Genomic DNA, 27,592 nt, shown 5'->3' with positions numbered 1-27,592 from the left:
AAAGGTGCTCTGGTACCAGCTACACCTCATGCCTGCATGTGATTACAGCTCAACAAAAACATCACTTGTGTTCAAGAACAGTCTCTTCCAACCTCAAGGCCGTTTCTATTGTTGCCCCGGTAAGTTTTTGGAAGTTTCCCAAAGCAGAACTATGAAGTCTGCAGGTGGCTCCAAGAACAAGTCAAGTACTTCAAACTGCTGCCCTCTGCAAAAGGCACACAAACACAGTCGGACTCTTCCTCTCAACAAACACAAAGTCACATTGGGGCAACCTTCTCCTCATCGGTGGAAAACATCCAACTCAGCGGTGTTCAGCCAGGGGCTTGAGACTATTCCCACACTGGCCTGGCGCCGGCACCTTCTTGTCTGAGGCGATAGTTTTCTGCCAGAAAATGGTGGATTGTCCGTCTTTCAGTTGGGAGAGTTACATGTGAACGTGTAATGAGTTTGAGATTGGGATTACATACTGAACCCGGTGGAGGAAGTGGAAGACCCAGATCCTGATGAGTGTAACAAACCAAACAGATAACTCTTAGACTTAGAGTGTTTTTTAACCCTCCTGTTGTCCTTGAGTCAAGGAAGGAAGGGAGGAAGAAGGAAGGAAGGAAGAAAGGGGGATGGAGGAAGGAAGGAAGGAAGGAAGAAAGAAGGATGGAAGGGAGGAAGGAAGAGGGAAGGAAAGGAGGAAGGAAGTAAGGGCGGAAGGGAAGGATGGATGAAAAAAGGACGGAAGGAAGGTAGGAGGGAGGGAGGAAAGAAGGAAGGAGGGAGGGAGAAAGGACGGAAGGAAGGTAGGAGGGAGGGAGAAAGGAAAAGAGGAAGGAAGGAAAGAAGGAAAGAAGGAGTGAGGGAGGAAAGGTGGACAGAAGGAATGAAGAAAGGGGGGATGGAGGAAGGATGGAAGGGAGGAAGAAGGAAGGAAAGAAGGAAGGAAGGAACAGTCAAAACAGACGGGGTCAATTTGACCCGGGAAGACGACAGGAAGGTTAAAAGTATTTTTCTTTCTAAAGTAAATCATGAACATTCCTCCTCATGAGAAAATGTGTCCTATCTTTTGGCTGCTGCTGTATTTTTTGGTGCATTTTAGACTTTTATTGGATCGCTACAGTTGAGATATGACAGGAAACAAAGGGGAGAGAGACAGATGGGCAATGCAACAAAAGTCTACTGCCTGAATCTAACCGACGTTGCATCTACGTGATGTGTTTTAACCAGTATGCTGCAGTGGTACACTATATATATATACTTCTTTCTTAAATCATCCATAAGTCCATGTTTTAGATGCAAGCTGCTGTTTGAGGAATTGATCTCCCATCCTGTTGAACTACAGTACAAAAGAGCTCAGCGCTGATCAGAAACACTGGATTCAAAGAAGGCCTTGTTCTTTCATTTTAAGAAGCCCGACACCAAAACGAAAACTGCACATTGAGGTGTTAATCTCCATTGTGGGTAATATATTTTCCTTTGACATCGTGCCATTTTTTATTTGGACAGGAGTTTGGACTGCAGCACTTACATTATGCTCTGCCAAACAGTATATATACAGTACTGTGCAAAACTTTTAGGCACTAAAAGCTAAAATAAAGCTATGAATAACTGAGTTCAAATTCATAGAAACAGAAGAAACCTAAATTAAATCAACGCTTTAAAACCACAGCAGCAGCAGCAGCTCTCCTCGCTACACCTGCACACCGTTTCTCAAGGTAACTTGGCAGGTCGGCTGTTCCTGCATCTTAACCCTCCTGTTGTCCTCGGGTCAGTTTTGACCCTGGAGAACAACAGAAATGAGGTATGGTTTAACCCTTGTCTCATCCTCCCGGGTCAAATTGACCCTTTCTTCCTTCCTTCCTCCCTCTTTTCCTTTCTTCCCTCCTTCCTTCCTTCTTCATCCTTTGCTTCCTCCTTTCCTTCCTTCTTCCTTCCTTCCTCCCTCCTTTCCTTCCTCTCTTCTTTCCTTCCTTCCCTCCTTCCTTCCTCTCTTCTTTCTTTCTTTCCTTCCTTCCTCCCTCCTTTCCTTCCTTCTTCCTCTCTTCTTTCCTTCTTCCTTCTTCCCTCCTTTCCTTCCTTCCTTGACTCTAGGACAACAGGAGGGTTAAAGAAGTTACCACGGCACCACACAACCACAGTTCTTCTTCTTCTGTGGATTTTGGTGTCTAAACAACCGTCTCTTCATGTAATCCCAGACTGACTCCATGATGTTGTGATCAGGGGGGCAAATCTGCAGGGGGGCAAATATATATCTATTGCAGGACTCCTTGCTCTTCTTATCAATGAGGACAGTTCCTTATATCTATGTCTGGATATTTAGGGCAGTCGTCATGCTGCAGAGTAAATTCGGGAGCGATAAGATGGATAACGGATAAGAATCTAAAACGTCTAAAGTGCTAAAACTTTTGCACAGTACAGCATATAAAACATTCCTAGCTAAGGTAATGACTGATCCAATGTACTACTTAGGGAATATTTCTTTGTCAGCATACATACCCACTGGGGTTTTATTAAAATGAACTGCATTTTAAAGCATAAAAGGACTTCTACTAGTTTTAGGAAAAATCTGATTTCACTTCTTTAAAAATGCAAATGTATGCAGCGAGGCCCTTAAAAATCTAATCAGATCACGGTCCTTTGGTGGAACCACAGGTTGTATTTATATCCATTTGTATCTATATTTCCTGAGCGAGCGTCATATAAATAGCATCAAATTAGTGAAGCTGGGGTGTTTAAAGGAAGAAGAAAAAAGATAGAATTATGCTTTTTTTTAAAAATATGATTCGTTAAAGTATTGATTTTTTAAAAGTGACTATTATAGTAGAGGTCAGTTTAGTCGGTTTATTGACTACTACAGTTCATCAAATGGACCTGTGAAGAATTCCACTGTTAATAAAAGAGATGCTGAAAAACTTATGAGCTCAGACAGGCGCTAATAGCTCGATGTTGAGATAGCGGCAGATAGATGGAGATGGAGATACATAGATAGAGAAAAGATAGAGAAAGATTGAGAGAGAGAGAGAGAGAGAGAGAAAGAGAGATGGAGAGAGAGAGAGAGAGTGAGTGAGAGAGAGAGTGAGAGAGAGGGGAGAATAAGTGAAGCTAAGCCGGGCTCCGAGGGCCGGCCAGTGATTAAGGGATGGGAGGGATGAACACCAGCCACTGAGGGACTAGTGTCTATCTGTGTGAGTCCATGTGAAAGCGGGGCTGAGGAAAAAAAGCTCAGAAACAAGAACCCACTGTCACGGTATCTTAGCAACCGTCTCTGTCTCCCAGGTGACAGGGACTGACATCACTTCCTGTTGTTGGTGTGTGTCGGTGTTTGTTGGGTGCGCAGGGTTTTTTTTTTTTTCTTGTTTTTTTTAAACTTGCATGCATGGCGTGGTGTGCATGCGATGGATGCATTTTCAGAAAGCAGACTGTGGGCATATATGTGGACTCTGTGCCATGTGCGCATGCGGTCAGCCTGATTGTGTGTTATGCCAGTGGAAACACGGCCAACTGATACCATCTGGTAGGACTACTTGGCACGAGTGGGACTCTCTATGGTTCCACGACATATTGGAGTAGTTAAAATTAACACTGTGACACTATTTGGCAGTAAAAGACACTGAACTATCTATTACTGTTTCTATTTCAGTCTCCCTCTCACCTTAAAGGGTCCAAGCTGCATTCACAAAAGGCGGAGGCAAGACTGCGGAGAGACTCTGGCTGGCCATCACAAGCACATCATCATCATCATCTTCATCATCTTCATTATGTGAATGCATCAAAAGGCAAAACCTCTCGACATTGACGAACGACCGCCCCTCAAATGAATGCTCGTTAGTTTTTTTATTTTATCCTCATAAAACAACTTTATCAATAATTAAAAAAGAAAGAAATCTAACAGAACAAAGTCAAAATCTCAAATAAAAAGGAAAAGAATAACGCTATTTTCTGATTACAGTGATAAAATATAAAACGTATTTAATTGTTGAGTTGCTTGATGCATAACATAATTTGACTGTTTCCACTGGTTTGGCTTCATCCAGTGTGTACCATGGAGGATTAACGCGCTGTCGGTTTGACCATTTATATGAAAAACTAATGCTCGCACTTGTTTGCCCCTGATTAACTTCAGCTGCTCAGTCCCATATTTAAAAAAAAAAAAAAAGGAAAGAAATTCTACTCATGATTTGTTCCTTAATTATGTTGAACATTTGTAGCAGTAAAGCGACAAAGCGAATGTGTGTGTCCAAAAACTGGCAAATAGCTGCCGAGATTCTTGCTGAAATCCTCCTGCTCCGGAGTCCAACACTGCTCCATCAGATGAGGTCCATGAGGATTTCATCCTCCATGACGCTGGAGACTTGAGGCATCCCGGGCTGCGGTACGGCTCCTCTCTGACCTCCGGACATCAACATCTGACCTGCACACAGGATTGGGAGGGGAACAGAGATTTAGAATATATTTTAAAGAGTAATGTACATTTTAAAAAGTACTTTAAAGCAGAACAGGGACAGCTAACATTTTTTATGATATATTTTGAATTTTGTTTTACTTAAACATAAGCACGATGAATTCTGGAGGTTTAAAGTCATATTTTAGCCTTTTGTCTGGATACATTCATTATTAGAAACTTTACTTTTTCTCATGTTTCTTTAACTTCAATGCAGCTGTCTACAACCATTCATTTATCAAGTTAGAGATAATATAATTAATAATGGTAAATATCATGTTACCTTGCTGATATGTTTATGACAGCTATGAAACAATCTGTATTACTGTGTTATTCTGTCTAAAGATCAAACCCCAACAACAAACAAACAAACAGGATAATGTGGACGTAGATAAAATATAATCTAGTATAGAAAATGGATGGATGGATGAATGGATGTAGGCCCACCTCACACCTGTTGAATGATACCACTGGTAGTAATTGAGCACTTTCTTATATAGATATGCACAGAGAGAGGGGAAATTATTGAAAATATGGCTGAATCAGATGAAATGTGGTTGCAAAAGATAATACATCTTATACATTTTGTTCATCATCAGTGATGGAAATCTTACAATTTGGAGTTTAAAATCAATGAATAAATGCACCAGAAGTTGCATAAAACAAAGTAAGTTTGACAAATTTGAGCAGTATGAAGGAAAAAAAGCACTTAAAAAATATGGTATGCTTTAGAATATAGTCAACTATAATGTAAAGCTTGTTTGTGTAGTATACGGGATAAAATAACCAGACTAAGTCAAAACCTAGTTAGTATATGACTGGACTGTGCTTGGAGTGTTAGAGGGCTTTTCATTTAAAATGGATACAGGAAGTGGCAGCGTTCAGCTGACCAATGGTGTAACCTCATCACTTAGTCAGTCACAGCCTTGTGTGTTTGTAGGGCTCGGCCTTGCTGTTGTGCTTCAGTCAAAAATGTAAACTGATCAAAAAGAGACCATCTGAAATAACTTCTATCAACATTTCCTGTTTCTATTTCCTTAGACGTCACTCTTACTACTCCTTCAGGTGGTACATTTACAGACTCATATACTAAAACGTTCCTCCTCCTGTCAGGGGTGTTTGCTGACCTGACAAGGGTTGCCTCCACTGGCCCTGCATTTGAGCCCCCCCTCCTGGTGCCGGGTGAACCAACTGCTGCCCTAGACCCTGATGCGACATCATGCCTTGCATGTGAGACACTCCACCCTGCTGCGAGGACACAGAAACAGAAGAGACATGTTAACCTCTGCGTAGAGAACAGCAGTTAAGGTCACTTGATGAACAAATTCACTCCGACAGTCGTTTGTTGCGCTCTTACAGGCTGCTGTTGGCTGAGGAGGAGACTGCGAAGCTGTGGATTGGCTCCCGGGTTTGAGAGGCGGAGTATGGGACCCTGGGGTTGGGGTTGTCCACCCTGTGCGATCTGGTTGGGTGGAGCTCCGCTGACTGGTGGCTGCTGGTTGGTCGGTCCGGCCGCTCTCATTGTCATCTGAGGAGACGCCACAGTTTAAGAGGTTAGAAGAAAAAGCTATGAATGTTTTTAAAGGAAAATCAAAACAGACAGAGATACAAAACTGAGCTTTTTTTCTTCTTTTCTTTTTTTACACTTGCAGTATCTTACATAAACTATCATGTTTTGAGCAGGTTTCTCCTAGCTGGTGTTAATGCTCAATGCAAACAGCTCCTATTCAAAATATACAAACGTATGCATGCATGTTATCAATGAAATATGTTTTTTTGTCTCTGTGTGTGTGTGTGTGTGTGTGTGTGTGTGTGTGTGTGTGTGTATGCATGCTACAAGAGAAGCATTCAAGAAAACCTGAGAAAGTTAACACATGCTGATAAGAAAGTTAGCTTCCCACTGGTCTGATGCTGAGCAGTGGGAGTGACAGTAGTGTCCACAACAATATGACGATACTAGGATGTCCACAAGTTTCACAAAGACTGGACTTTAATTGATCTTATCTCATTTAAAAGAAAGAAAGAAAGCAGTGTAGTACTTATTTATTACACTGCGTACAACATAAGAACAAGAATGGTGTTGAAACTAAATAATAAAAGGACACTGAGTTATAAAAATAACATTATACTGATAAATATGTGTGCGCTGTACTGTGTAGATCAATGCAAAGTGGAAAACTTAAAGATGATTTATTACCTCAGAGGCTTTAAATTTTAATCAAGTACCTGTGGACACCCTGAACATATGTTGCTTGAATATTAAGCGGATTCTGCAGGTCTCACCATGTTGTTCTGCCTCTGCTGCTCCTCCATCATAGTGACCTGACTAACAGGGGGCATGCCCACCACCACAGACTGGACACAGGACAGATCAGAGAGAAGAAGGAGGAGGAGGAGGAGGAGAAGGGAGAGTGGTGGAGGTGTGATAAAAAAAAAAAAAAAAAGGACAGTGGAGGAAAGGGTTACCAGTAAGGCATGCAGAAACCAGCGGGCAACCGGAGAAGTAAAGGTGTCAACAACAGGCAGTGAGAAGATAGGAATTGATGTGGAAACACAGGCGAACATGCCAGCCCAGAGGGGAGTTAATATACCTGCTGCTGGACGTTTCCATGGGAGACAGGAATGGGGCCAGGCGGCCTGTTGAGGAAGTTCTGGTTTGGCGGGACTTGACCGGGCTGCATGGGACCACCTGCGCCACCCAACTGCTGCACAGAAAACAGACACAGCGGTGAGTGTATTTTTAAAAAGTGTCACACGGAACAACAGAAAATATTATCACCTTTATTTAGCGACTCAGTGTGTATACTCTTCCCCCGGCACTGCTCTGCTTCACCTCCATACTCATTAACACCTCACGGTTGCCCAGAACAAACTATTTCTTCTTCTTCTTTCTTTTTTTTTAAAATAAATTGTTCCCCACTGTTCAGGTTAAAAGACTAAAACAGAGCCTAGCATCTCAACTCATCTTAAAAGCGGGGCGAGCATGAAGATCAAGGTGAACATAACAAAACAAAAACACACAGAACAACATTTACCAAAAAATAAAAAGATGGTTTAGCCGAAAAACCTGAAAAACACATAATATTTAACCTACTTAGTTATTCATTTATTTAACGGTTTCACATGTTAGAAGGGAGTCTCAGCTCTACAGGAAGTGCTCTATAGAGTTCAGACACCCTGACACCAACTCTCTGATCCCAAAAACAAGATAAACCACAGACACACCATGACTCAAAAGTATTATCTACATGTCTGTATGTTCTGTTGAAAGGCTTTCAGTCAAATACATGAGCTTAAAGAAGACATAATGCTGGATGTAGATGTCAGATTGTTCACACATGCCCACAAATGGCCGTTTATCCCCTAGTCTTTGTCGTGACCGCTTTTCCCCGAGCTCACTCGCATATTTCTGATCTGATTCCTTTGCTCCTACATGTACTTGGATGTATATATATGAGAAGCTGATATTTGTGACTAAAGAGCGAGAAAAAGAAGTGAAATCAAACTACTACTAAAAATGTGTTTACGTAGCTTTTTGGGGCTAAAACGGCTTGTTTCATACAGAGGCTGAACTGACAGCTGCATAAAGAGCCAGTATAAGGTAAATACGGAGTTTTTGAACTGAAAACCAATGAAAGGTTTTCCAGTAGAGACTAAAAACATAAGATGTATAAATATTTTATCCTTTTTAACTTAAAAGGTTTGTATCTTCTTCTAAAAAGCTGAACTAACAACCCCTTAAAAAGCCTTCTTGCCTAAAATAAGTGAGTAAATTCAGTGACACATGCTGATATTGGGCTATTTTTGCATCCTGATCATGAATCCATAATCTATATTTAGTCAATATATTTGTGGCATCTAATTGATGTGTGCTGTATTAAAAATGGCTAGAGTGCAGGGCTTGTTTTGTTCATGAGCGTGCTGAGTGGAGATTTAACTTCTAAGCACCACCTGCTGAGGTGTTAGCTATTTTGGATTTCACAGTTTAAAACAAACTGATGCTCGGTGACTAAAGCTGTTAGCAAAGTCTGGAAAAACAAAAGTCTAATTCAATATCCATCTGGAGTTAAGACACCGTGTAAAAAAAGAAAGGAGGTAACCTGTTGCTTGCATGCTAAAAGATTATAGAAACCTGTATGAACTGTATATACTTTAAACTGTGACATTATTTCACTATTTATTTGCACTAAAAAAAAAAAAAGCAATATGAAACATCTGACAAATGCTTATAAAGGCAGAATTTGAAACTGAGCGTTGCTACAGAGTTAGCTGAGCTCTGCAGTAGCTGTGGCGGCTTCTACGCTGAGGGGAGAGAGACAAGGAGCAATGAAGGGTGTTTCATCCTTACTCTAAGCACAAATTATTAACTACAGACTCGGGGTGTGATGGAAAAACACCTTCACCCATCCATCTTGCTGAATGTGAACAAATCACCCCGGGATTGTGCTAATGCATGGTGTGTTTTCTGACCAACGGTAATAGCGCAACACACACCTCTAGGTCCTTTTTTTTTTTTTTTTTTTTGAGGGGACGAACAAAACAACTGCCTCTTCCTCTCGTCTAGTGTCTATGATTTATCTCCTGTCTTTAACCCAGTAACCTGTAAAATCCTGGATAAAGATTTAGAGCCTGCATCACTTTTCAGGGAACAAAAAAAAAAAAATATATATATACCGTATATAAAAAACTTACAATTTTTTTTGTCTGCCTATGAACAGAACAAACTGCAATATCATTCCTGAAGAATGCCACTCCAGGGCTTTACACAGAGAAACCTTAACTGCTGGTCCAAATTGAAATTTTAATTACGTTAAGATTGCTGTAGCGCTTCCCTATTAGCAATGCAGCACTGAATATGTGATGATACACAAGAGGCAGCGAGGGAAAAAAAAAAAAAAAAAAAAAAATCATCATTATAATTTCATGTCTTCTGCTTTCTCTAAATGTCCTGATGCTCATACGCACATATAGAGGCTCACTCGCTTTTTTCTGAAGGACATAAAATTAGCAGAGTGAGCAAACAAGTGTTATCGGTGTTGATGAGAGCAGACTGTGAGGAGAAAATGTAATCTAACTCATGTTAACCTGACATCTTTAAAACAGACGTGCTGCTGCTGCTGCTGCTGCTCTGTGACTGCATGCTGCATTGTTTCAGAGTCATGCGGCACCTCTCCTCCTCGCTGGATGCAATAAGACGGAGTGGAAACACGGACAGGGGGGAGAGAAAAAAAAGAAAAGAAAAAAAAAGGTGGATAATCCAGGGAACACGTTTTTAAATCATCCTATCTCCGGGGATGAAGATGAGTAGTGAGAGAAAGTGAAATTTCCGAAGGGGGCGGGGGCGGGGGCGGGGGCGGGGGCGGGGGGGAGGCGTTTGTAACCTGTGATGACCTCGACGACAAGAAGTGGTCTACATTTAGCGGGGGAGGAGGCTGGAAGGAGAGGCCTTGATTTTCCTCATTCTGTCCCTAAAGATTGGCACACACACAGACACACACACACACACACACACACAGACAGACAGACAGACAGACAGACAGACAGACAGACACACACACACACATAGACACACACACAGACAGACACATACACACACAGACACACACATACACACACATACACACAGACACAGACACAGACACACACAGACAGACAGACAGACAGACAGACAGACAGACAGACAGACAGACACACACACACACACACCCACACCACTGCCACTCCATCTCCATCTACTACAGAGTGTCTCATGTAATGTTAACATCTGAGCCGCCTGCACTGCATAATTAATACCCATCTGAGCTGTGCTTTGTTTAAGGCTGAATCTCATAACTTTCATGTTCTCACTATAGCGGAGACGACCGAGAAACTAGTGTACATATTTAGTTTTTATTACTTTCTTTGTAGAGGTGGAAACGAGCAGCCGACATAAGAATATCTCAACTATTTTGATAATCAATAAATCATTTTTAATCTTTTTTTTCTTCTTTAATGTAAATATTTTCTGGTTTATTTCGTCTTTAATGACACTAAACTGGATATTTTTGAGTTGTGAACTGTTGATCAGGACTAAACAAGACATTTTAAGTTGCATCTCAGATTTTGGGGAAGTTTGATTGACATTTATCACAATTTTCTGACTTTTTAAAGAACAAAAACCAATCAGTTAATTGAGAAAATAATCAACAGATTAGTTGATAATGAAGTTTTAAGTTGCAGCTTTAGTTATTTTATATAGTTGTGGGTATAATGTAAAGTCATCAACTGACATCAATGTGTTTTTTGACTGCTGTAATGAAATTAGACGGAAGGTTGTGATTTACTTAATTAATTATTTCATCATTTGGTGTATAAAAGTCAGAATTGGCGGTGTTTGCTCAGTGGGTAGAACACCCGCCCCATGTGTTGAGGCTACAGTCCTCACTGCAGGTGACCCCGGTTTGAATCCCGCACCGAGCGGTCCTATCCTGCGTGCCATTCCCCCCTCTCTGCCTCCAGTTTCCTGTCTCTCTCTACTAAACCTGTACATTTAAGGCCAAAAGCCCCAAAAAATATACTTTAAAAAAAAGAAAAGAAAAAAAAAAGGTCAGAAAACTGCTACCATCCGTCACAATTTAAGTTTGTTTTTTCTGGCCAACAATATAAAACTCAAACTGAAACCTGTAAATTGACTTTTTTGCTTAAGAACATGACATGAAATTGTCAGATTAATCAATTACCAAAACTATAAATCAGTTTTCTGTAGTTCTGTAGACTAAATGATTCATCAACCAATTGTTTCAGCTCTAAATAAGTCAAACCCACCAGTGCTTGTGAGTGGCAGAGTATGAAATGTGTCTCATAGAATAGTGGAGTTTCATCACATACCACGACACACACACACACACACAGTGGTGTTATACTACATAAAACAATTATAATGAAAGCTGAGAGATTTGCTTTAGGTGCTTTTAATTCAAACACCTTCAATTCACTTCCTATTTCAACTGTTTTGTCGTTAATGTATAAAAGAAAGACTTCAAAGCAGCCAATCTCTAAATACATGTCAACAAAGCACATTTTCTATACAGCGTGTACCTGACAGCGCGCGCCGCAGTGTCGAGGAGACAATTTTGTGAAGGATGCAATTAATCTGACATATAGAGCACATGCGCTGCACCTATATTTCCATCACTTCAGCTGAGATAATGAGGTGGGAGCGCAACAGTGAGCTAATGTTGCAGCAGGAATGGAAATTTAGCAAATGCTATCGCTATTAGCCTCTGGTAGAGTGAGAGACGCTGGAGGCTGCTGTGAAGATACCGGCCTCGTTAAATCAAATGTCAATAACAATGCAGCTTAATGCCTTAAACAATGCACCTCAATTCCCCGGTGCTCCTCTATAATGCCTCCATTATCACCTCTTTATTCTGGTCTGCCCACTCCACATATTCTCTCTCTATCTCTAACAGTGCCCCCCCCCCCCACCCCCCCGACACCTCCCACCTCTACTCAGCTCCACTTCCTCGTTACCACTCACCGCTCGGTGCTGCTGGACCTGCTTGTGGTTAGTGATGACTTGCCGGATGCCGTTGACGAAGCCGCTCTGGTCGTTGGGGATCAGGCCCATGAATATTCTCTTCTTGGAGGAGTAGAGGAGCATCAGCACTCGCACCTCACAGGGCGAAGTCGTGTGGGGGAAGTGGACGCAGCCGGCCTGGGAGAGGAGGGTCACAGGGCAGATTAAGACCCTGACACGGGAGCCTGACATAATTACAGGATGATCTCGGGATTGGGCTTAGGGGACGTAACCTACCCCTGAGCTCCTCTGCCCAATCAAACATATCGGTTTTATAAATTGAATGCAAATGGTATTAACTTAATTCATACTGTCCTTTCCCTGGACCGTAAATCAAATTCAGCCAAAGAGGCAGAGCTCAGCTGGACTGAATACTATTAATGGCTCTGCTATTTCTTAATGGTATTACCTGATTAACAATGCACCACACTGACAGAAAACCCCTATCATTATGCTAGCTTTCTGGAACTGAATCAAAACTAAACAATTAAAGTTTTTTTTCCCCCTCCCCTGAACTGATGGCAAAGCATGTTTAAAATCCTATTATCTGGCTTGAAAGCAGTTTAAATGTATGGCCTGGAACCCCCTCTAGAGTCGCTACGGCAACACTGCAGCACAGCTCCATGCTCAGTCCATCTACTGGACGGAGGTGGGACCTGCGCTCATGAAAAAATGTATTTGGGGTGCACTGAATGATGGATAACGTCGGGGAGGTGATGGCAGGGGAAACACATTTAAAAAGGTTCGGGGGGGGGGGGGGGGGGGGGGGAGTTAGAGAGCACTCGGAAACTCACAAAGCCGTTGGCCATTATGCGGTACAGGCCTTTCAGCGACTCCACGTCCTTATTGGTGAAGAGAAATTGAACCATTCGAGAGTTTCTGAAGAGGTGACCTAAGGTTGTCTACAGGAAAAAAAAACAGAAGAGAGAGGGGAGTAGTTATGCATCATTTATCAACAAGTCACCACAAAACTTTTAAACACAATAAAAACTCAAAATCTTCTCACCAATAGCTGCTGTGGAATCAACTGCATGATCAGCTTCTGCGGCCACTGATCTGTGTTTCTGTTCAGAGACACAAACAGAGTGGAAATGTCAAAATGACGTCTGTGTGTTAAAGCAACACCTCGTACTAGAACACTTTACGGACTACTCACAGATTTTCTCCCTGGTTGACGTGCACTTGACACGGCAGAGAACGCGTAAGTTTGGTGGTTGAGTCCATCGATGAGGCTTTCGGCTTCTGTGGTAATTAATGCAGCAGAAGGAGGGCAGGGAGCAGGGAAACACAAGGAGAAAGAATTTTAGGACCATAATCTTTAGAAAAGCTATACAGGAAATAGTTCTAATAATACTGAAGTTCACAAAAAGCTTGATTTAAAAAAAAAAAAAAAAAAGAGACATGCTGGTCTGGTAACAGCTGGAGATTAACACTGAGGAAGAGGACAGGTGGGCTGCCCTGCTCACCCCTTTGTCACTGTGACACATAGAAGGACAAGCAATTAAAAAGTGGACAGAAAGATGGAATTTTAAAGACCTGCAATTAACCTGTTGCATTACTTTGGGCTGTCCAGCACATCTCACAAAGTCAGATTTAAAACGTACCCTAAGGAATATTTGACCATTAGTAGCATTACAGAGCTATTTTTTATTTATTCTTTAGTTTCTGCACAAGGACAAACATGATTAGATTCCACTAATCTAACAGCAGTAAAGAAGAAAAGTTGGCAAATAAAAATGGATCTAAATGATTTTAGGTATCAAACTTTTAAAAGGCAAATTGGCTTTTGCAAATGTTTTATATTAGATAAGATAACGCATTCAGCACTTTTGTTAGACTTTGAGACTACACACAATGAGTCTCTTAGATTCTGAGTTTAGTTTATTTGCATTTAGAAATGAAACTATAGCGACCTGCAGCTATCAGGCTTCACGGCAATAACTTCACTGGATAGTCACGGGGCATTGCGATACTGGACAATGTGCAACACTTTTTTAGGTTGCTTTTTAATCTGCTCTTACATTCATTTTTATTTTCAAGGTTTTTTATATATATTCTTATTTATTTATTTATGTATTTGTCTATATGAGACTGGACAATTTATCTATCTATCTATCTATCTATCTATCTATCTATCTATCTATCTATACATATATATCAATTCCCATACACAGATAAACCTGCAGACATGTAACTCTGGATATTAACAGAACAGAGCCTATGAGCAGACAAAATGAAGAGCCACTATTACCAGACTTCTGAACCTTTTCATCGTCAATTTAGAACATTTTAGAATTAGTCAACACTGTATTTAGCCGTAATGACTCGACTATATTATCAGTCTGACAACACCAATATTCCTCTTGCAAATAGTTCCACTTGTTCTTATTGCTTGTTTACTTATTTATTTATTGTTCTTTATTCTTTTTATTGAGGCTCTTTCTATTTTTTTGCTATCCACTTTGCTGCTGTAGCGCTGAATATTTGCCCATCGTGGGACTTATAAAGGAATATCTTATCTTAAATTTTATTCTACTGAGCCTGCATGCATTTTGAATTGGAGGTTCAAAGACACCAGTTACTGCATTGTAAGAACAAACTGTGCTGCTCTTAACATGCTCTTAATATTTTTAACTTTAAAGTGGACCGGATAGCATGTTGGACTCAAAAAGCAGCCTACGCCAAAAGTGCTGGAAATGAGACTCCAAACTACTGTGAGATGTGAGATTCAGGAGGTGCAGCAGTCAAGATTTTTACTCCGCCACAAATCATTAAAAAGGTACATGGGAATTGGCTATTTTGGTCTCCTGTAACTGCAGAGCTGCTGCCAGATTATGACTGCATGAGATGCTGTTGTGATCCATTTGTTTCCATTACACATTCGGGCCAGGGTTGTGTTCACATCTTTGGTATGAACTGAAGTATTTTCAGTGTGGAGTACTGGACTCCAGCTAAGGTGTGATCTGTCACCTCCCTTGTTTGTAATATTCACCGGCAGGATATTTACATGCCGCTGAGGTCTGCTGCCACCGGAGCTGCACTCCTGCTATTCGTAGATGATATTATTTTTTTTTAGACCTTTTTGGCTTCAACCGACCGTGACATCCACTGTTCACTGGAGCAGTGTGGATGAGGAACAGCACCTGTGAGTCTGACATCGTGGTTCTCTACGGGAATAAGCCTGATTTCTTACTCTTAGGCGAGGCGGGAGCAGTTATATCACAAGTGAAGAAGGACAGGTAGGCAGATTCAGTAGTGGCTAGTCTAAGGCTAAGTGACAAATAAGCTCAGTTGAAAGTGGTGCAGCTACAGATGCATCCTGACTGCCTGTGTTTTTCTTAAAGGTGCTCTGGGAATTAACAAATAAAAAGGGAGATACAAAGGTAGACCCAGGACACTGTCTTCTTGGCCTGGGAACAGTTGGAGGAAATTGCTGAGGAAAACGATATGTCGGCTGCCCTGCTCTCACCCCTTTGCCACTGTGACCTCAATCGGAGACAAGCAATTAAGAATGGATGGATAGATGGACTTTTAAAGACAAGTACCTAAGGAAAAACGTCAAGGACGGTAAAAAAAAAAGAAGAACACCTCTTTTTAAAATACATCAATACGCCAAATCCCGCTGGGAAAACCGCCAACGCTCTTCATCCTCAGGGCATCAATACAAGATCAATAATGAATCAATCACATATTAGTCAAGCCTACTGTAGTCACTGCACTGTCCATTACAAATGTACTGCGCTGGGCTTTCTCTGCAGATAAATGGGTTATTTATTTCCAGGGCTTGCTAAAGCAGAAAAGGAAAGGAAGCCTGAGATGTGGACAGAAAGTTACCACCACATTTTTTTGATGACAAAAGCTTTCAGGAAATAAAAGATTGAAATTCAGCCAAAAACGAAACATTCCATATTGATGACGATGTTACTCAGATGCGAGCTTCAGCCAAGTCTGTTGGCATTCAATGCAAGACACTTTTTTCTTTCTTTTTTATCACCGACTATTTCTTCAAATGATTTTTCCCCCTGTGTCTGCGGTGTAATTCTTCCCAGCGTTACAGATGACTCCGGAGAAGGAATCACTTACAGAGCCGAGAACCTAATGAGTGAACCGGAGGAGGAAATTGCAGATTAAGAGCAATCTTTCATGCTCCTAATCTGTCCAACCGCTGGGTGTTTCGCGACTTTACATTTTCATAGAAAAGATTTAGAGCTTCCCGAGCTTTCCCGCTCTTATTCCTGTCCCGTTTAACTGACTTAGATAATTCTGACAAACACAGGAGGGAGGATGAGACCATAGTCGATAGAGGGAATTGATCCCAGTTTGTCCACCTAACACAAACACTTGAAGGCCCCATGAGTGTCGCATAAAGCCATTAACATCCATTTTCCTGGCTCAGCACTGCAACTGTAAACTAAAATCGATTTGACCTTGAGCTAAACCAATAGTAGTACAACGGTAAGATGATGAGCCATTAATCAAACTGTACAGCAGTGACAGGTGGTTATTAAGACTTACCACAGTAGACAGAGGTGGTGATCGCAGCATGTTGACAGGGAAGGGCTTTCTAACTCTAAACTCTGTTGGTTTATTTATTCCAGCTGTTTGATACAAGCTCATCAACTCACTTCTAACCTTTGAGTTTAAATGACTGAAGCTAGGCTAAAGCACCAAGTTTAACTCTGAAATGCTGGTTTATCCAGTTTGGGGTGTTATGTGTGACCCTGTAGAGGCGGTGTTGTCCTGCTTGGTGCTGTTCTGTCTCTCCATCTCTATCTTGCTCAGTCTCTGGCGCCCTCACTCCACCTTTACCTGTCTTCTCTTCGGGTATTGCTTTTAGGAAGGGGCACCTAAGAGCAATTTTAATCACCTGAGAGAGGATTTGAGGAGGAGTAGGAGGAAGCCTCATTCTCTTTCTCAAGCCCAGTGATTGCTGTGCTATGCTGGGGAACTTTTTTCTTGCTGAGGTTTTATTGTGTTAGTTATTTTAGTTTGGGAATGAGATCACTTGTAGTCTAGTTATCGGGTTAGATTAGATTCCTGTTTTATAGTTTAGGGGGGATAGCTCAGTGACTTCCCCACCTTCTCTTTATTTTGGCTTGAATTTCCATCCCCCTTGTCATTTGTAACAATTTATTGAGTATTTCATTGTTGATTTAAAAAGTAAACATTATTTCTTATGGTTCATTTAGAAGGTTTCCTTTCCATATGTTTCAGTCTCTAGTTGTGCCTGTCTGTGTTTAGACGGACCGTAACGAGGGGGGGGGAAAAACACTACTTAACATTCAGCTGTCAGCACTGTAGTTGATTCTAATGTGATTATAATTAAAATAAAGCCGGAGAGCTAAACAACACTTAAACACATATTCCTAACCTTGTTCTACATTACAGTTTCAATTTTCAGGGTGCAACCCGAGTCTGTCAGAGTTAGGAAGTGATTCTTTTCCAAAAAAGTATATTAATTCAAAGCCAGACTTCTTCTCTCTCTCTCTCTCTCGCGTCTTTTTCTTTTCTTTTTTTACCTCTTGCCACTCCAGAACACCGGTCCATGCTACAATCTTATTCGCCACACCTTGCGGCTGTCCGATTGGATTTGCATTGCCTTGAGCTCCGGATACACCAGGCTGTCAGGGAAAATAGAAGAGGAGGGATTACATGTGGTGGTGCTGGTATGATTTAAGAAGAGAAAAAGATCCTTTACCCGTCAAGAAATAAAAGTGCTTCTAAACTCAAACGTGAGGGAGAAAAAAAAAACAGACTAATGAATTATTTCCATAAAATAATAATATAATCACTTACAGATTGGATTAAATTGGGACATCATTAAAATTATATTTGACTTATATTAGCAAATGTTCATTTCTGTTTGTCCAAAGAGAAAATGAGATTCACGAGTTCGTTCCGCTACCCGAGAGAAGAATTAAAGGATAAATGGGAAAACACAGAAAAAAAAGCCAACACTGACTGTACTCACAATGAGGAGGGGGGGAAAAAAGGGGAAACCTCATCTGGTTTTGATCTGATAGCAGCACCAACATTTAAAATTAATTTTGATATTAAGACTTCAGACACTGTGTTAGTGTGCAAACTCAGCTCTAGGCTGCTTGGTGGTGGTGGTGGTGGTGGTGGTGGTGGTGGTGATGGTGGTACGACACGGCAGATTAAAGTCTCGGTTCTCTGAGTTCTAACTCGAGCACTCACATTTGCAAATATCAATATGATTTAAACATTGATAATGTTTAGAAAGGAGAATATTGAATCGAGTCTTCATCTCGGGTGCCGTGGGACAGTTCAACCGCACAGAACATAGACTGTGATGAATTTACAACAAACATCCTCTCTAGACAGTTCATCTAAAAACTGACAAGATGAGTCAAACGGAGCAGTTACATACGAGGATACGTGTAATTCACCTATGTGCAATATAACTGAGTGCATGTACTCTGCTTTTATATTATTATTTATTTACACAGACCGTAATGTGTCTACTTGTCTGTAGTTTTATGTGACTGTATGTAGTTATGTTTAATGTATGCACCACTGGAGACACTTGATTGTACATGTTGTGCCATGACAATAAAAGACATTGAATTAAATAGCGGATCATTCATGAGTAAAGTGGGATAAACATAATTCAATATTGTGTCAAATGATGATAGTAGCATAGCACGAGTCGTTATCTTCACACTAGAGGTTGACACGGCAAACTTTACGGCAATGTTGCAGAAGCTCAGAGTAATGTTATAGATCAAACAACTACTTAATTAATCAATAATGAAAATAATGATTGGTTGTAGCCCTAATAGAGATGTAGAATTCACTACTGGATCTTTTCCACAACAGGAACTTAACAACCCGTAACCAAGAGCTTCCTAAAAGTTCCTGTAATGGAAAAGGCCTTCTAGTTTTGCTTCAATCTCTTCAAATGAAAAAAACAACAACAGTATAAGTATTAGTGGTTTTATCATAATCACCATGTTGGGCTGTGCTGTAGGCGCTGTGGCCTGATTGGCTGTGGGCTGCTGCTGAGGTGGCTGTTGCGGTTGCTGATTAGGCGCAGGCTGTCCTGGAGGTGGGACCGGCTGCTGCTGATTGGGAGCGACCTGTTGCTGTGGCATCATGGGCTGTGGGGCTGTGGTGACCGTCGCTATGCTGGGCTGATTGAGCTTCAACCCCGGGACCGATGGGATGGCTGGCTGACTGGTGAAGGGAGGGCCTTGACTGACCATTCCTGGGACTGGAGGAGGGAGACACAGCATGACAAATAGGAGGAAATGTGACAAATAGAGTTAGGGTTACAACTTTTATTGTTAGTTCATTCATTTTAGGTAGTTCCATTCAAGACCACTGAACACAAGAGCACACATTACTGACACCAACACAACATGGATGTACCATAAGAGCTGGATATGATCTGGCCCACGGTACTATATAGTTACTATTTTATATCCAGGTTAAAGAATGTTTCTCGTTTCATGTGCTTATGATTGAGCTCTTTTGAAGCACTTTCAATTTGAATCTATCATTTGCACTGTAAGTCCTTTTAATTCATTTTAAAGCAATTATTATTCATTATTTCATGCTGCACTCTCATATGTTATGCTCTGTTTTAGTCTAGCTTTTTATTTTCTTTCTCTCTTTCTATTTTTCTGTACTTTTAAAAATTTTATTATAATTGTGTTTTTTTTGTTTTTGTTTTTTTAATTGTATGTTTTCATGCTTCCAAATCTTACTGTTAAATGTTTGTTTTTATGTAAAGGCACATTGAGTTGACCCTGGGTATGAAATGCACTATATAAATAAACCTGCCTTGCCTTGCCTATATATTTAGTTGGCTGCATAACATGGAAGCAATTCTTATAAGACTTAATGGGCGCTATTTTTGGTCTGGTATCCAGCTCTTATAAAGGCATATAACACACTCTGATAGCTATTATACCTTAAAAAATCCATCCTGTCTTTTCACTTATTTTCCAGCTTTGGTATATGCTCAGAGACAGCATATACCAAAAGTGACTAGAACAACACTACTGTCTTTGTAAAGTTTCTTTCTAGACAAAGTGAGTATAAGCTTCACTGTAAGACGTACGGACACAGTCACACATACAGTATGCAGACACAGAGACACAGCAGCTAAAAGCTTGGCTGACATAAAATGTTCACAAAGGCCCACAGAGTCCACTGGTAACTCACAGCGACTCTTCTGGTTGTTGGCTGCCTCCACGGCCATCTGTGCAGCCACCTGAGCAGCAGTCATGGGGTTCGGATTCTGTCAGCAAGCAGATTAAAGGAAGACAATGCCGGGTGAAAAAAAAAACGTTTTAGGGGAAGGAAACATAAACACCGCTGTCTGAAACGGAGCCAAAAAGCAGGCGATAGGAATTAGTCTCCAGGCAGCCTTGCGCTGTGATGGCTGCGTGCCCATTACCTGATAAGGGTGGGTTGTGTTAATGGGTGGCGGAGGCTGCGAAGCTCCACCAAGAGGCTGACTGACAGGCAGCGGCTGAGGAGGAAGGACAGGTTTGAGCGGCCCTGGTCCTCCACCTGAAGAAACTGGAGACAGACAGTGAGAGTAAACTTTAAGAATGCATTTCAATTATTCGTTAAAAGTGAAGATAAACACTTTTACTCACTCCTACTTGCAGAAAAGTGTGGGCGTAACCTTTAAAAGTAGCTCAAAAAGTGCTTATTTGTGACAGCTGCGGTTAGCACGAAGTATAGAATGAATCACCAATCACATGGGAGCTCAGAGAGAAACATCTAATTGCTGACAAGGATTTATTGTAAGCCTGATCCACTGATAAAACTGTACAAATATATTCCCATAATCGTTTTCCGTGATGATATTCAGAAAAAGCTTTTATGATATAAATCATAGGGAAATTGTGTGAAAACTAGTAGCTTACAATCATATCACAAGAGATGGAATTACAGGAAACTGGCCAGAATGAAATAAAAACTAAATCAGAGCCGGAGCTCGGAGGAAAGTCTGCATCTGTCTGATGAAACCGAAAAAAAAAAAAAAATCATAAAAATAATAAAAGGAAGCAATTTAGTAACACACTGAAAGACACAAACAAAATAGAAGATGCATGGGAAGAGATTATAAACAACATTAATGCCAGCTTTACTCTTGTCAATCGCAGCCCTGAGGAACGCGGGAGAGAGAAAAAAAAAAGGCGGTATAACATCCTATCAAAAGTGTGTCTGGAGATAAGAAGCTTACAAAAAAGGCAGCTGCTACAGACTGCGTAACCACAAAACTAGCCTATTCTGCATTTTACTGCAGATAACATTTTGTGCACTATGAAAAATACTACACTGCTCATTCCAAGACACTCTTCATGTGTGATAGTGTGTGTTTGCCTTGGTCTCCACACCAGGGCTTGAGAGAAAGAAAGCAAGATAGAGAGAGAGAGAGAGGGTGAGAGAGAGAGTGAGAGAGAGGTAGAGAGAGAGGTAGAGAAAGAGATTGGATCGACAGTAACAGTGTGTGTACAGTTTGAGGTATTTGTCAGTGAATAAATACTACAAGCCAAGCTCCTGTGCCCTGCTTGCCACCTGCTGATTAAAGTGAAAGGGCTTAGCTCTGAAGTTAACAACTATGGGTTAGCCTAACCAGTTTCACTTAAGGTGGACTGAACTTTAAGGTAGACCGGCTATTCTCATTTTAATGACAATCTCAGCTGCTCCTAGACAGAAAACAGAGAAGTATCTGGCTGTTGAGCCTCTTCTGGGTTTTGCTTGCCTCATTTATTCCTCTAATTAAGTTGTAATAATTGAGTCTAGCACATGTTTATCAATAGATCCCATCATGTGACCAGACAGCTTATTCCCTTTCAAAACAGCCAGTAAGTACCATACATGCACATCTTTACAGATTTTTGATCAAGAGCATTTTTGAGTGCCTATAAAAGTGCTGTATAAATTAAATGTATGATTATTACCATTATTTTTTAATTAGATTTGACATATTGTCTCCTGATTAAGTTAAGATTAACCCGCTGGCAATGCGTTGGAATCATGATTCTGGTCAGCCAACAAATGTCGATCTAATTGTTACTCCTCGTTTAGCACTGGTTTGGTCTCCCGTTAACTCTTCATCTGCTAGATTTCCCACTTCCTTAACCAGCTCAATACTAACTCTGTCTACTGTTTAGTGCTTGGCAAGTAGCATACAGTAAGACTACTTCCATCAAGATCAAGCTCCGACTGTCACGCATAGTTTAATGACAGTGTTTATACTTATGAAGGAAGTCTTTGTTGTACCTCTGAACCATAAAAACACACTCAATTTAAGATTTGTGAACTACTTATTCACACATACTGATTAAAACAAACATTATATCATCATACTCATCCTTACGGTCAAATATAATCCCATTTCCTTAAACTGATTTGGGTAGATTGGTCAGAACAGCATGATCACCACATAAACTATGTGCTAAACAAACATTTCTCACCAGGAAGGGAAATGCCCCTGACTAGGACCATGTGGAAGGGGTCCTGACTGTAGTCTGGATGTGGTTCCACCGCCCCTCCTACAGGGGAGGCCCGTTCAAACAATGACCTCAAAGCGGGCAGCTTCCGGGGAGCCACCACAGAGAAGTGAATTCCTCTCTAAGAAATGAGAAGATGAAATATATGAAAGGAAATACATTAATTAGGCTTATTACTGCTTCAATACTATGTCAAAATAATACTAACTCATTCACATATTAGACTAAAAACTAAAATAATGAAACCACAATAAAATTAGTCTTTCAAGCTTCTGATGGAGAAAATATCAGTGATAACTTACATCTCTGATGATTTTGACTAGGTTGTCTGCAGTGCAGCCGGTGTAGCTCACACTCTCCACAGCAGGAAGCAGATATGGAGGAGAGTTACACAGCAGTACACACACCTTGTGGGTTTGACCTCTGGCAACGGCAGAAAGAGAAAGAGGAAGTTAAATGCTGAGAGTTTTATCACTATTAGCAGTTAGTAAGAGTATATTAACAACTGAGTCTCTAACTTGTGGCTCTAGACAAGTAAAATGTGCAGAGACTTCCTGTGAATTGGTGTGCAGTTCCTTACATTTGCTCCCTCATCTTCTTAAAGTCATCAAAGAGCTGTAAGGCCACCGAGAGCCCCTCTGCAATTAGGCTACAGCTTTCTGCTCCACCTCCCATGAATCTGTGTGGAGATATTTGATATTTACACATTCATACTGTCTGCTTTAAAGCTGTAAAGAACATCAGCATTTATTAGAATCAAATAGATCATTATAAACAAGTTACTGGATGCTGTCGATCCACGAAACAAACTCGAAGGCAGAGCTGGTTGGTGCGTGACACTGTACGTATGACTCAGGCGCGCAGTCCACTGTGTTGAACACCACAAGGCCGTACTGTGTTCCTCCATACTGCAAGGACAAAAAGGCAGGAATCATTTATATCAGCAATAATAGTAGTATAAAAACTCATTGAATACATGGGCACAAAATGAAAATGATAAAACATGTGGGAAACACTCACATCTCCACCAAAATCTGTTTCTGCTGGGGGTCCTCCATTGAAATATCTACGGTGAAAAAAGTTAAATTTAGTAACATATAGTATTTAATTGTGATATATGAGAGGATTAACTTAACAAAAAGGAGGAGTTTCTTCATTTACTTACTCTATAGCTGGAAGGATGTAATTTTTTCTCAGAGACTCAAAGTACGGTCCCAGGTTTGCCGTCCCCTCGATGACGAACACCACATCAGCCACCTGGTTGGTCCCAGGCTTAGTGGACGGTTCCATAAGTACTGAACCTGCCACCATGGATCTGGACATGAGCAAGGGTCAAATTTAGACTTTAATGACTTTAATGACACTTCTACGGCATGTTTTAACCGCAACTCTTAAACAAAGTGACACAATAACATGTAGAAATGAGCAGCATCACCCAGGTGTAGAAAATGAAGCTTTAATCATCCAAAATAGTCAAATAAAGTAGATATATTTCAACAATGCAATCTTTTTGGTGCCAAAGTCCCTCTTTTTGTCCAAGATTTTGACTTGATTTGACTCATTTGGACGACTGAAGTTTCATATTAGTTTCAAATCAACTTTTTTAAGTACATTTTTGCTCAGAAGGAGGTCTGTCATCATTATGGGTTAATATGAAGCTTATATGAGGCTTCAGCAGGCAAGGTTAGTCAGATTATATAGATATCTGTCTTTTTAGCATCAAATTCCCTCTTTTTGTTTCCCTGTTGAGCTGTTGTGGAAGTATAGTAACAAAAAAGGGGATTTTGGCACTAAAAAGACTGTAATGTTGAAACTTATCTACTTGATTTGACTCACTTGGACGGCTGAAGTTTCATATTAGCTTCAGATAAACTTTCTGTGAATTTTGGCCTCCATCACTTTCATTGTGAATGCATTATAAAGAGATATTTTAACGGTCAATTAAAGCAGAAAGAATAATTAAGACAACAAAACCCTATTTAAATTGTTTGACTATCGTTTTAAGACAGGCTTGAACAATTGTGCACCTATATATTTTAAATGTGCATCTTTCTATTATGGGGAAAGTAAGAAGTTAGCTTTGGTTGCTATAGTTACTACGCATTAAGGTGTTATCCTGGCTGTAAAGCTAATATCATAACCCCCTCTTATACTGATAAAACAGTAATTTTATGCCTGAATAATAAATACCATTATCCCTCTCCTGTGCCATCTGGATGTAAGAAAGAAAAGAAACGAAAGCAAAAGCAAACCTGCACGGTGCAAACTGAGCACTGATGTTAGCTCGGTAGATTAAGCATCAGTGAGAGATTTAAGCTAATATATAGTTTAAATATCCGTAACTAGGCAACCGCTATATGTTCAGAAAGTGATGCAGACTGACCTGGTGTTTTTCAATTACCAGTCGAGTAATTGTGTAATCAGTTAAATCCACTTGAAATGTATCCAGCAGCTCAGCATAGTTAGCACCAGCGTTTGTTGTATTATTATGACTTCTTCTTCTTTGTCTGTGCACGGCGATGGCAGACTCTAACAGTGCACATACGCCACCTTCTGGTCTGTTATAGGTACTGCAGTCTGATATTTCATTAACCCTTACCCAGTGTTTGGGTCAAATTTGACATGTTTTGACATTTGACAGCTGTAAAAAAAGAAAATAAATTAAAAAAAACACCCCAAATGTCTTTTAACCTGAAATTTGATGACTTTTCCTACAGTGGCCCAAAATGCACAAACCATTTAATTATTTTAAACTGTTATACTTTTTTTGTTGTTGTAGCTTTTATTTAGGAGTTTTGCATTTTCACAACATGGAGAACAAAATAGACAAAGTGACACAACAAAACAGAACAAATTAAAATAACACAGAAAACACACTGCCAGCTCACAGTAAAGATGCCCATGCATGTCAATCTGTGCAATGACTAAAATGTCCATAGGTTAATTGAGGGTCAGAGACTGAGTCCATGTAACTAAGGTAGAGATGTCAAGGAAGGTCAGGAAAATTTATTTAGAAAATTGTTTTAATTTGTTAGAGAAGATAGTGTTTCTTTGACCATATAAAAACATATAATCTAAGATCATGCCAAACTAGTTGATAAGACGTTTTATTGAGAATTCAGTGTTTCTAAGCAAGTTTAATTATTCAGTACAAAGTTTTTATGGTTACACATTTTTGCCATTATTCTTTCTCAAAATGAATTAAAAGCAGAAATTTTATTTTTTCTACAACTTTTATGTATGTCCTATTCTCATCCTGGTAACTGTTTCCTCCCTCCTGTTCCTACCCACATGACGTATTTCTCCAACCAATGGAGTAATAGAAAACAGCTGTCTCCCTTTATTTCAACTACTTCATTTGTTTTGCCACACTTCCTTGAGTTGCTTTTTTATTATTACTTTGGCTTCTGTCCAGCCCAGATTCATTTTAATTAAGATGATCTCTGATCTTAGAACTTGTCTGCAAGTTCGTTTCCATGCACACCCACATGGACAGGCACCAAAATAAGTCTAACATGTATTCCTAATGTCTGAATTAAATAAATCATCATATTTGACAGATAATATCTTGTAATACCAGTTTGTAGACTTTTTAAAACCGAAAGATAATCTGTACACACTGTTACCCTTACTGATAAGCTGAGACTTCTTCTTTGTCTCCGTATCACATTTAGTCACAGGTTATTGAGCAAGAATGATAAAAATGAAAAACAAACCTCTTTTCTTCTGTTGATTGGCACGTCGCTGAATTACTGTCATGTCTCGAGCAAGGTAAGGCATATCTGTTTGTATAGCAATTGTATATTGTGTTTTTACTTTTTCCACATTGGTATGGCCATTCATTGAAGGTTAATGGAGTTCAGGTGTTTTTCATGGGTACTGACATGATTTATAAGGGAGATCATTTCTTATAAAGTAAGATTTATCTCTCACATAGATGTTTGGAATATAAAATAAAGGTATTTTATGAAAAAAGTCAAAAGTCTGGCAAAGGCCTAATTGGTACTGTGACACCATTTAATGCACCAACATGAAATGCTATTTCCCTCATGTTTACTTTTGACTCTGGGGAAAATAAGCACATCTGTCCCAAAGGAGCAGGAAAGGTGTGGATGGTTTAAAGCACAGCAGTAGATCACAAACATACTTTGTCCCTAAACTGTTCAGTGTTTTATAAACCAATAGTAGGATTCTTGACACACATGAAACCAGTGCAAAATCCTCTGAATTGGAGTTACGTGTTCAAATTCCTTGGTCTGACATTCACAGTTATATCAACCTAGTCCTTGTCTGATTGACATCTTATTTTATTGACTTGTTGAGACAGCAAGGATAAAAGTATAGACAGTTTTTTTGAAGTCTTTTAAAAGGAGGAATTGTTTAGTTTTTCAGCACTTGGAGACAGCAGCAAGGAAAAACTCCCCTTTAACAGCAAGAAACCTCGAGCTGAACTGGGCTCAAGTTGGGCGACCATCTGCCTTGACCAGTTGGGCTGAGGGAGAAAGAATAAGAGAGGGGGAGGTGGCAGAGAGAGACACAGGGAAGAACAGCAACAAGAGTAATAGTAATAACGTCAAGGATAATAATAGAAACATGACTAAAAATAAAAGCAGCAGTGGTGGGCGTCAAGCTGGACAGCCGTCTGTCCATAATCGAAGGAGGAAGCACCAAACTATGGGACGAGTGCCAAGTTAGTAACATGTATTTATGGGACATGAATGCATACAGATGGAGAGGGGGAGGAGGAAAAAAGGAGTTCAGTGCATCATGGGAAGTCCCCCGGCAGTCTAGGCCTATAGCAGCATAACTAGGCACTGTTCCAAGCCTGGCCGACCTATATAAGCTTTATCAAAAAGGAAAGTTTTAAGCCTACTCTTAAACATAGATATGGTGTCTGCTCCCCAAACCCAAATTGGAAGATGGTTCCCCCTGAGAGGAGCCTGATAGCTAAAGGCTCCGCTTCTACTTTTGGAGACTCTAGGAACCACGAGTAAGCCTGCACTGTGGGAGTGCAGTGTTCTAGTGGGGTAATAGGGTCTTATGAGCTCTTTAAGATATGATGGAGCCTGACTGTTAAGGGCTTTGTAGGAGAGGAGAAGGATTTTAAAT

The 27,592-nt window shown here is 40.4% G+C and overlaps 1 protein-coding gene across 1 annotated transcript; it reads right to left on the bottom strand.

Annotated features, from left to right (window-relative positions):
- Positions 1 to 3,814: 3,814 nt before the first annotated feature.
- Positions 3,815 to 24,986, bottom strand: med25 (mediator complex subunit 25). Its single transcript, XM_053338488.1, has 20 exons — positions 24,867 to 24,986; positions 23,649 to 23,798; positions 23,504 to 23,549; positions 23,267 to 23,391; positions 23,064 to 23,162; positions 22,786 to 22,906; positions 22,448 to 22,604; positions 20,413 to 20,537; positions 20,178 to 20,253; positions 18,959 to 19,221; positions 17,507 to 17,608; positions 13,144 to 13,229; positions 12,994 to 13,051; positions 12,782 to 12,889; positions 11,949 to 12,125; positions 7,021 to 7,134; positions 6,713 to 6,784; positions 5,787 to 5,957; positions 5,557 to 5,677; positions 3,815 to 4,399 (listed from the first exon to the last, which is right to left on the bottom strand). The coding sequence occupies exons 2-20, from the start codon at positions 23,792 to 23,794 to the stop codon at positions 4,296 to 4,298; spliced, it is 2,271 nt and encodes a 756-aa protein (XP_053194463.1). The 5' UTR covers positions 23,795 to 23,798; positions 24,867 to 24,986; the 3' UTR covers positions 3,815 to 4,295.
- Positions 24,987 to 27,592: the final 2,606 nt, after the last annotated feature.

This window comes from Scomber japonicus, chromosome 18, assembly GCF_027409825.1.
Source record: "Scomber japonicus isolate fScoJap1 chromosome 18, fScoJap1.pri, whole genome shotgun sequence".
Lineage (NCBI taxonomy): Eukaryota > Metazoa > Chordata > Actinopteri > Scombriformes > Scombridae > Scomber > Scomber japonicus.
The sequence above is the reverse complement of the archived record's forward strand: the minus strand, read 5'-3'. Positions and strand labels throughout refer to the sequence as shown.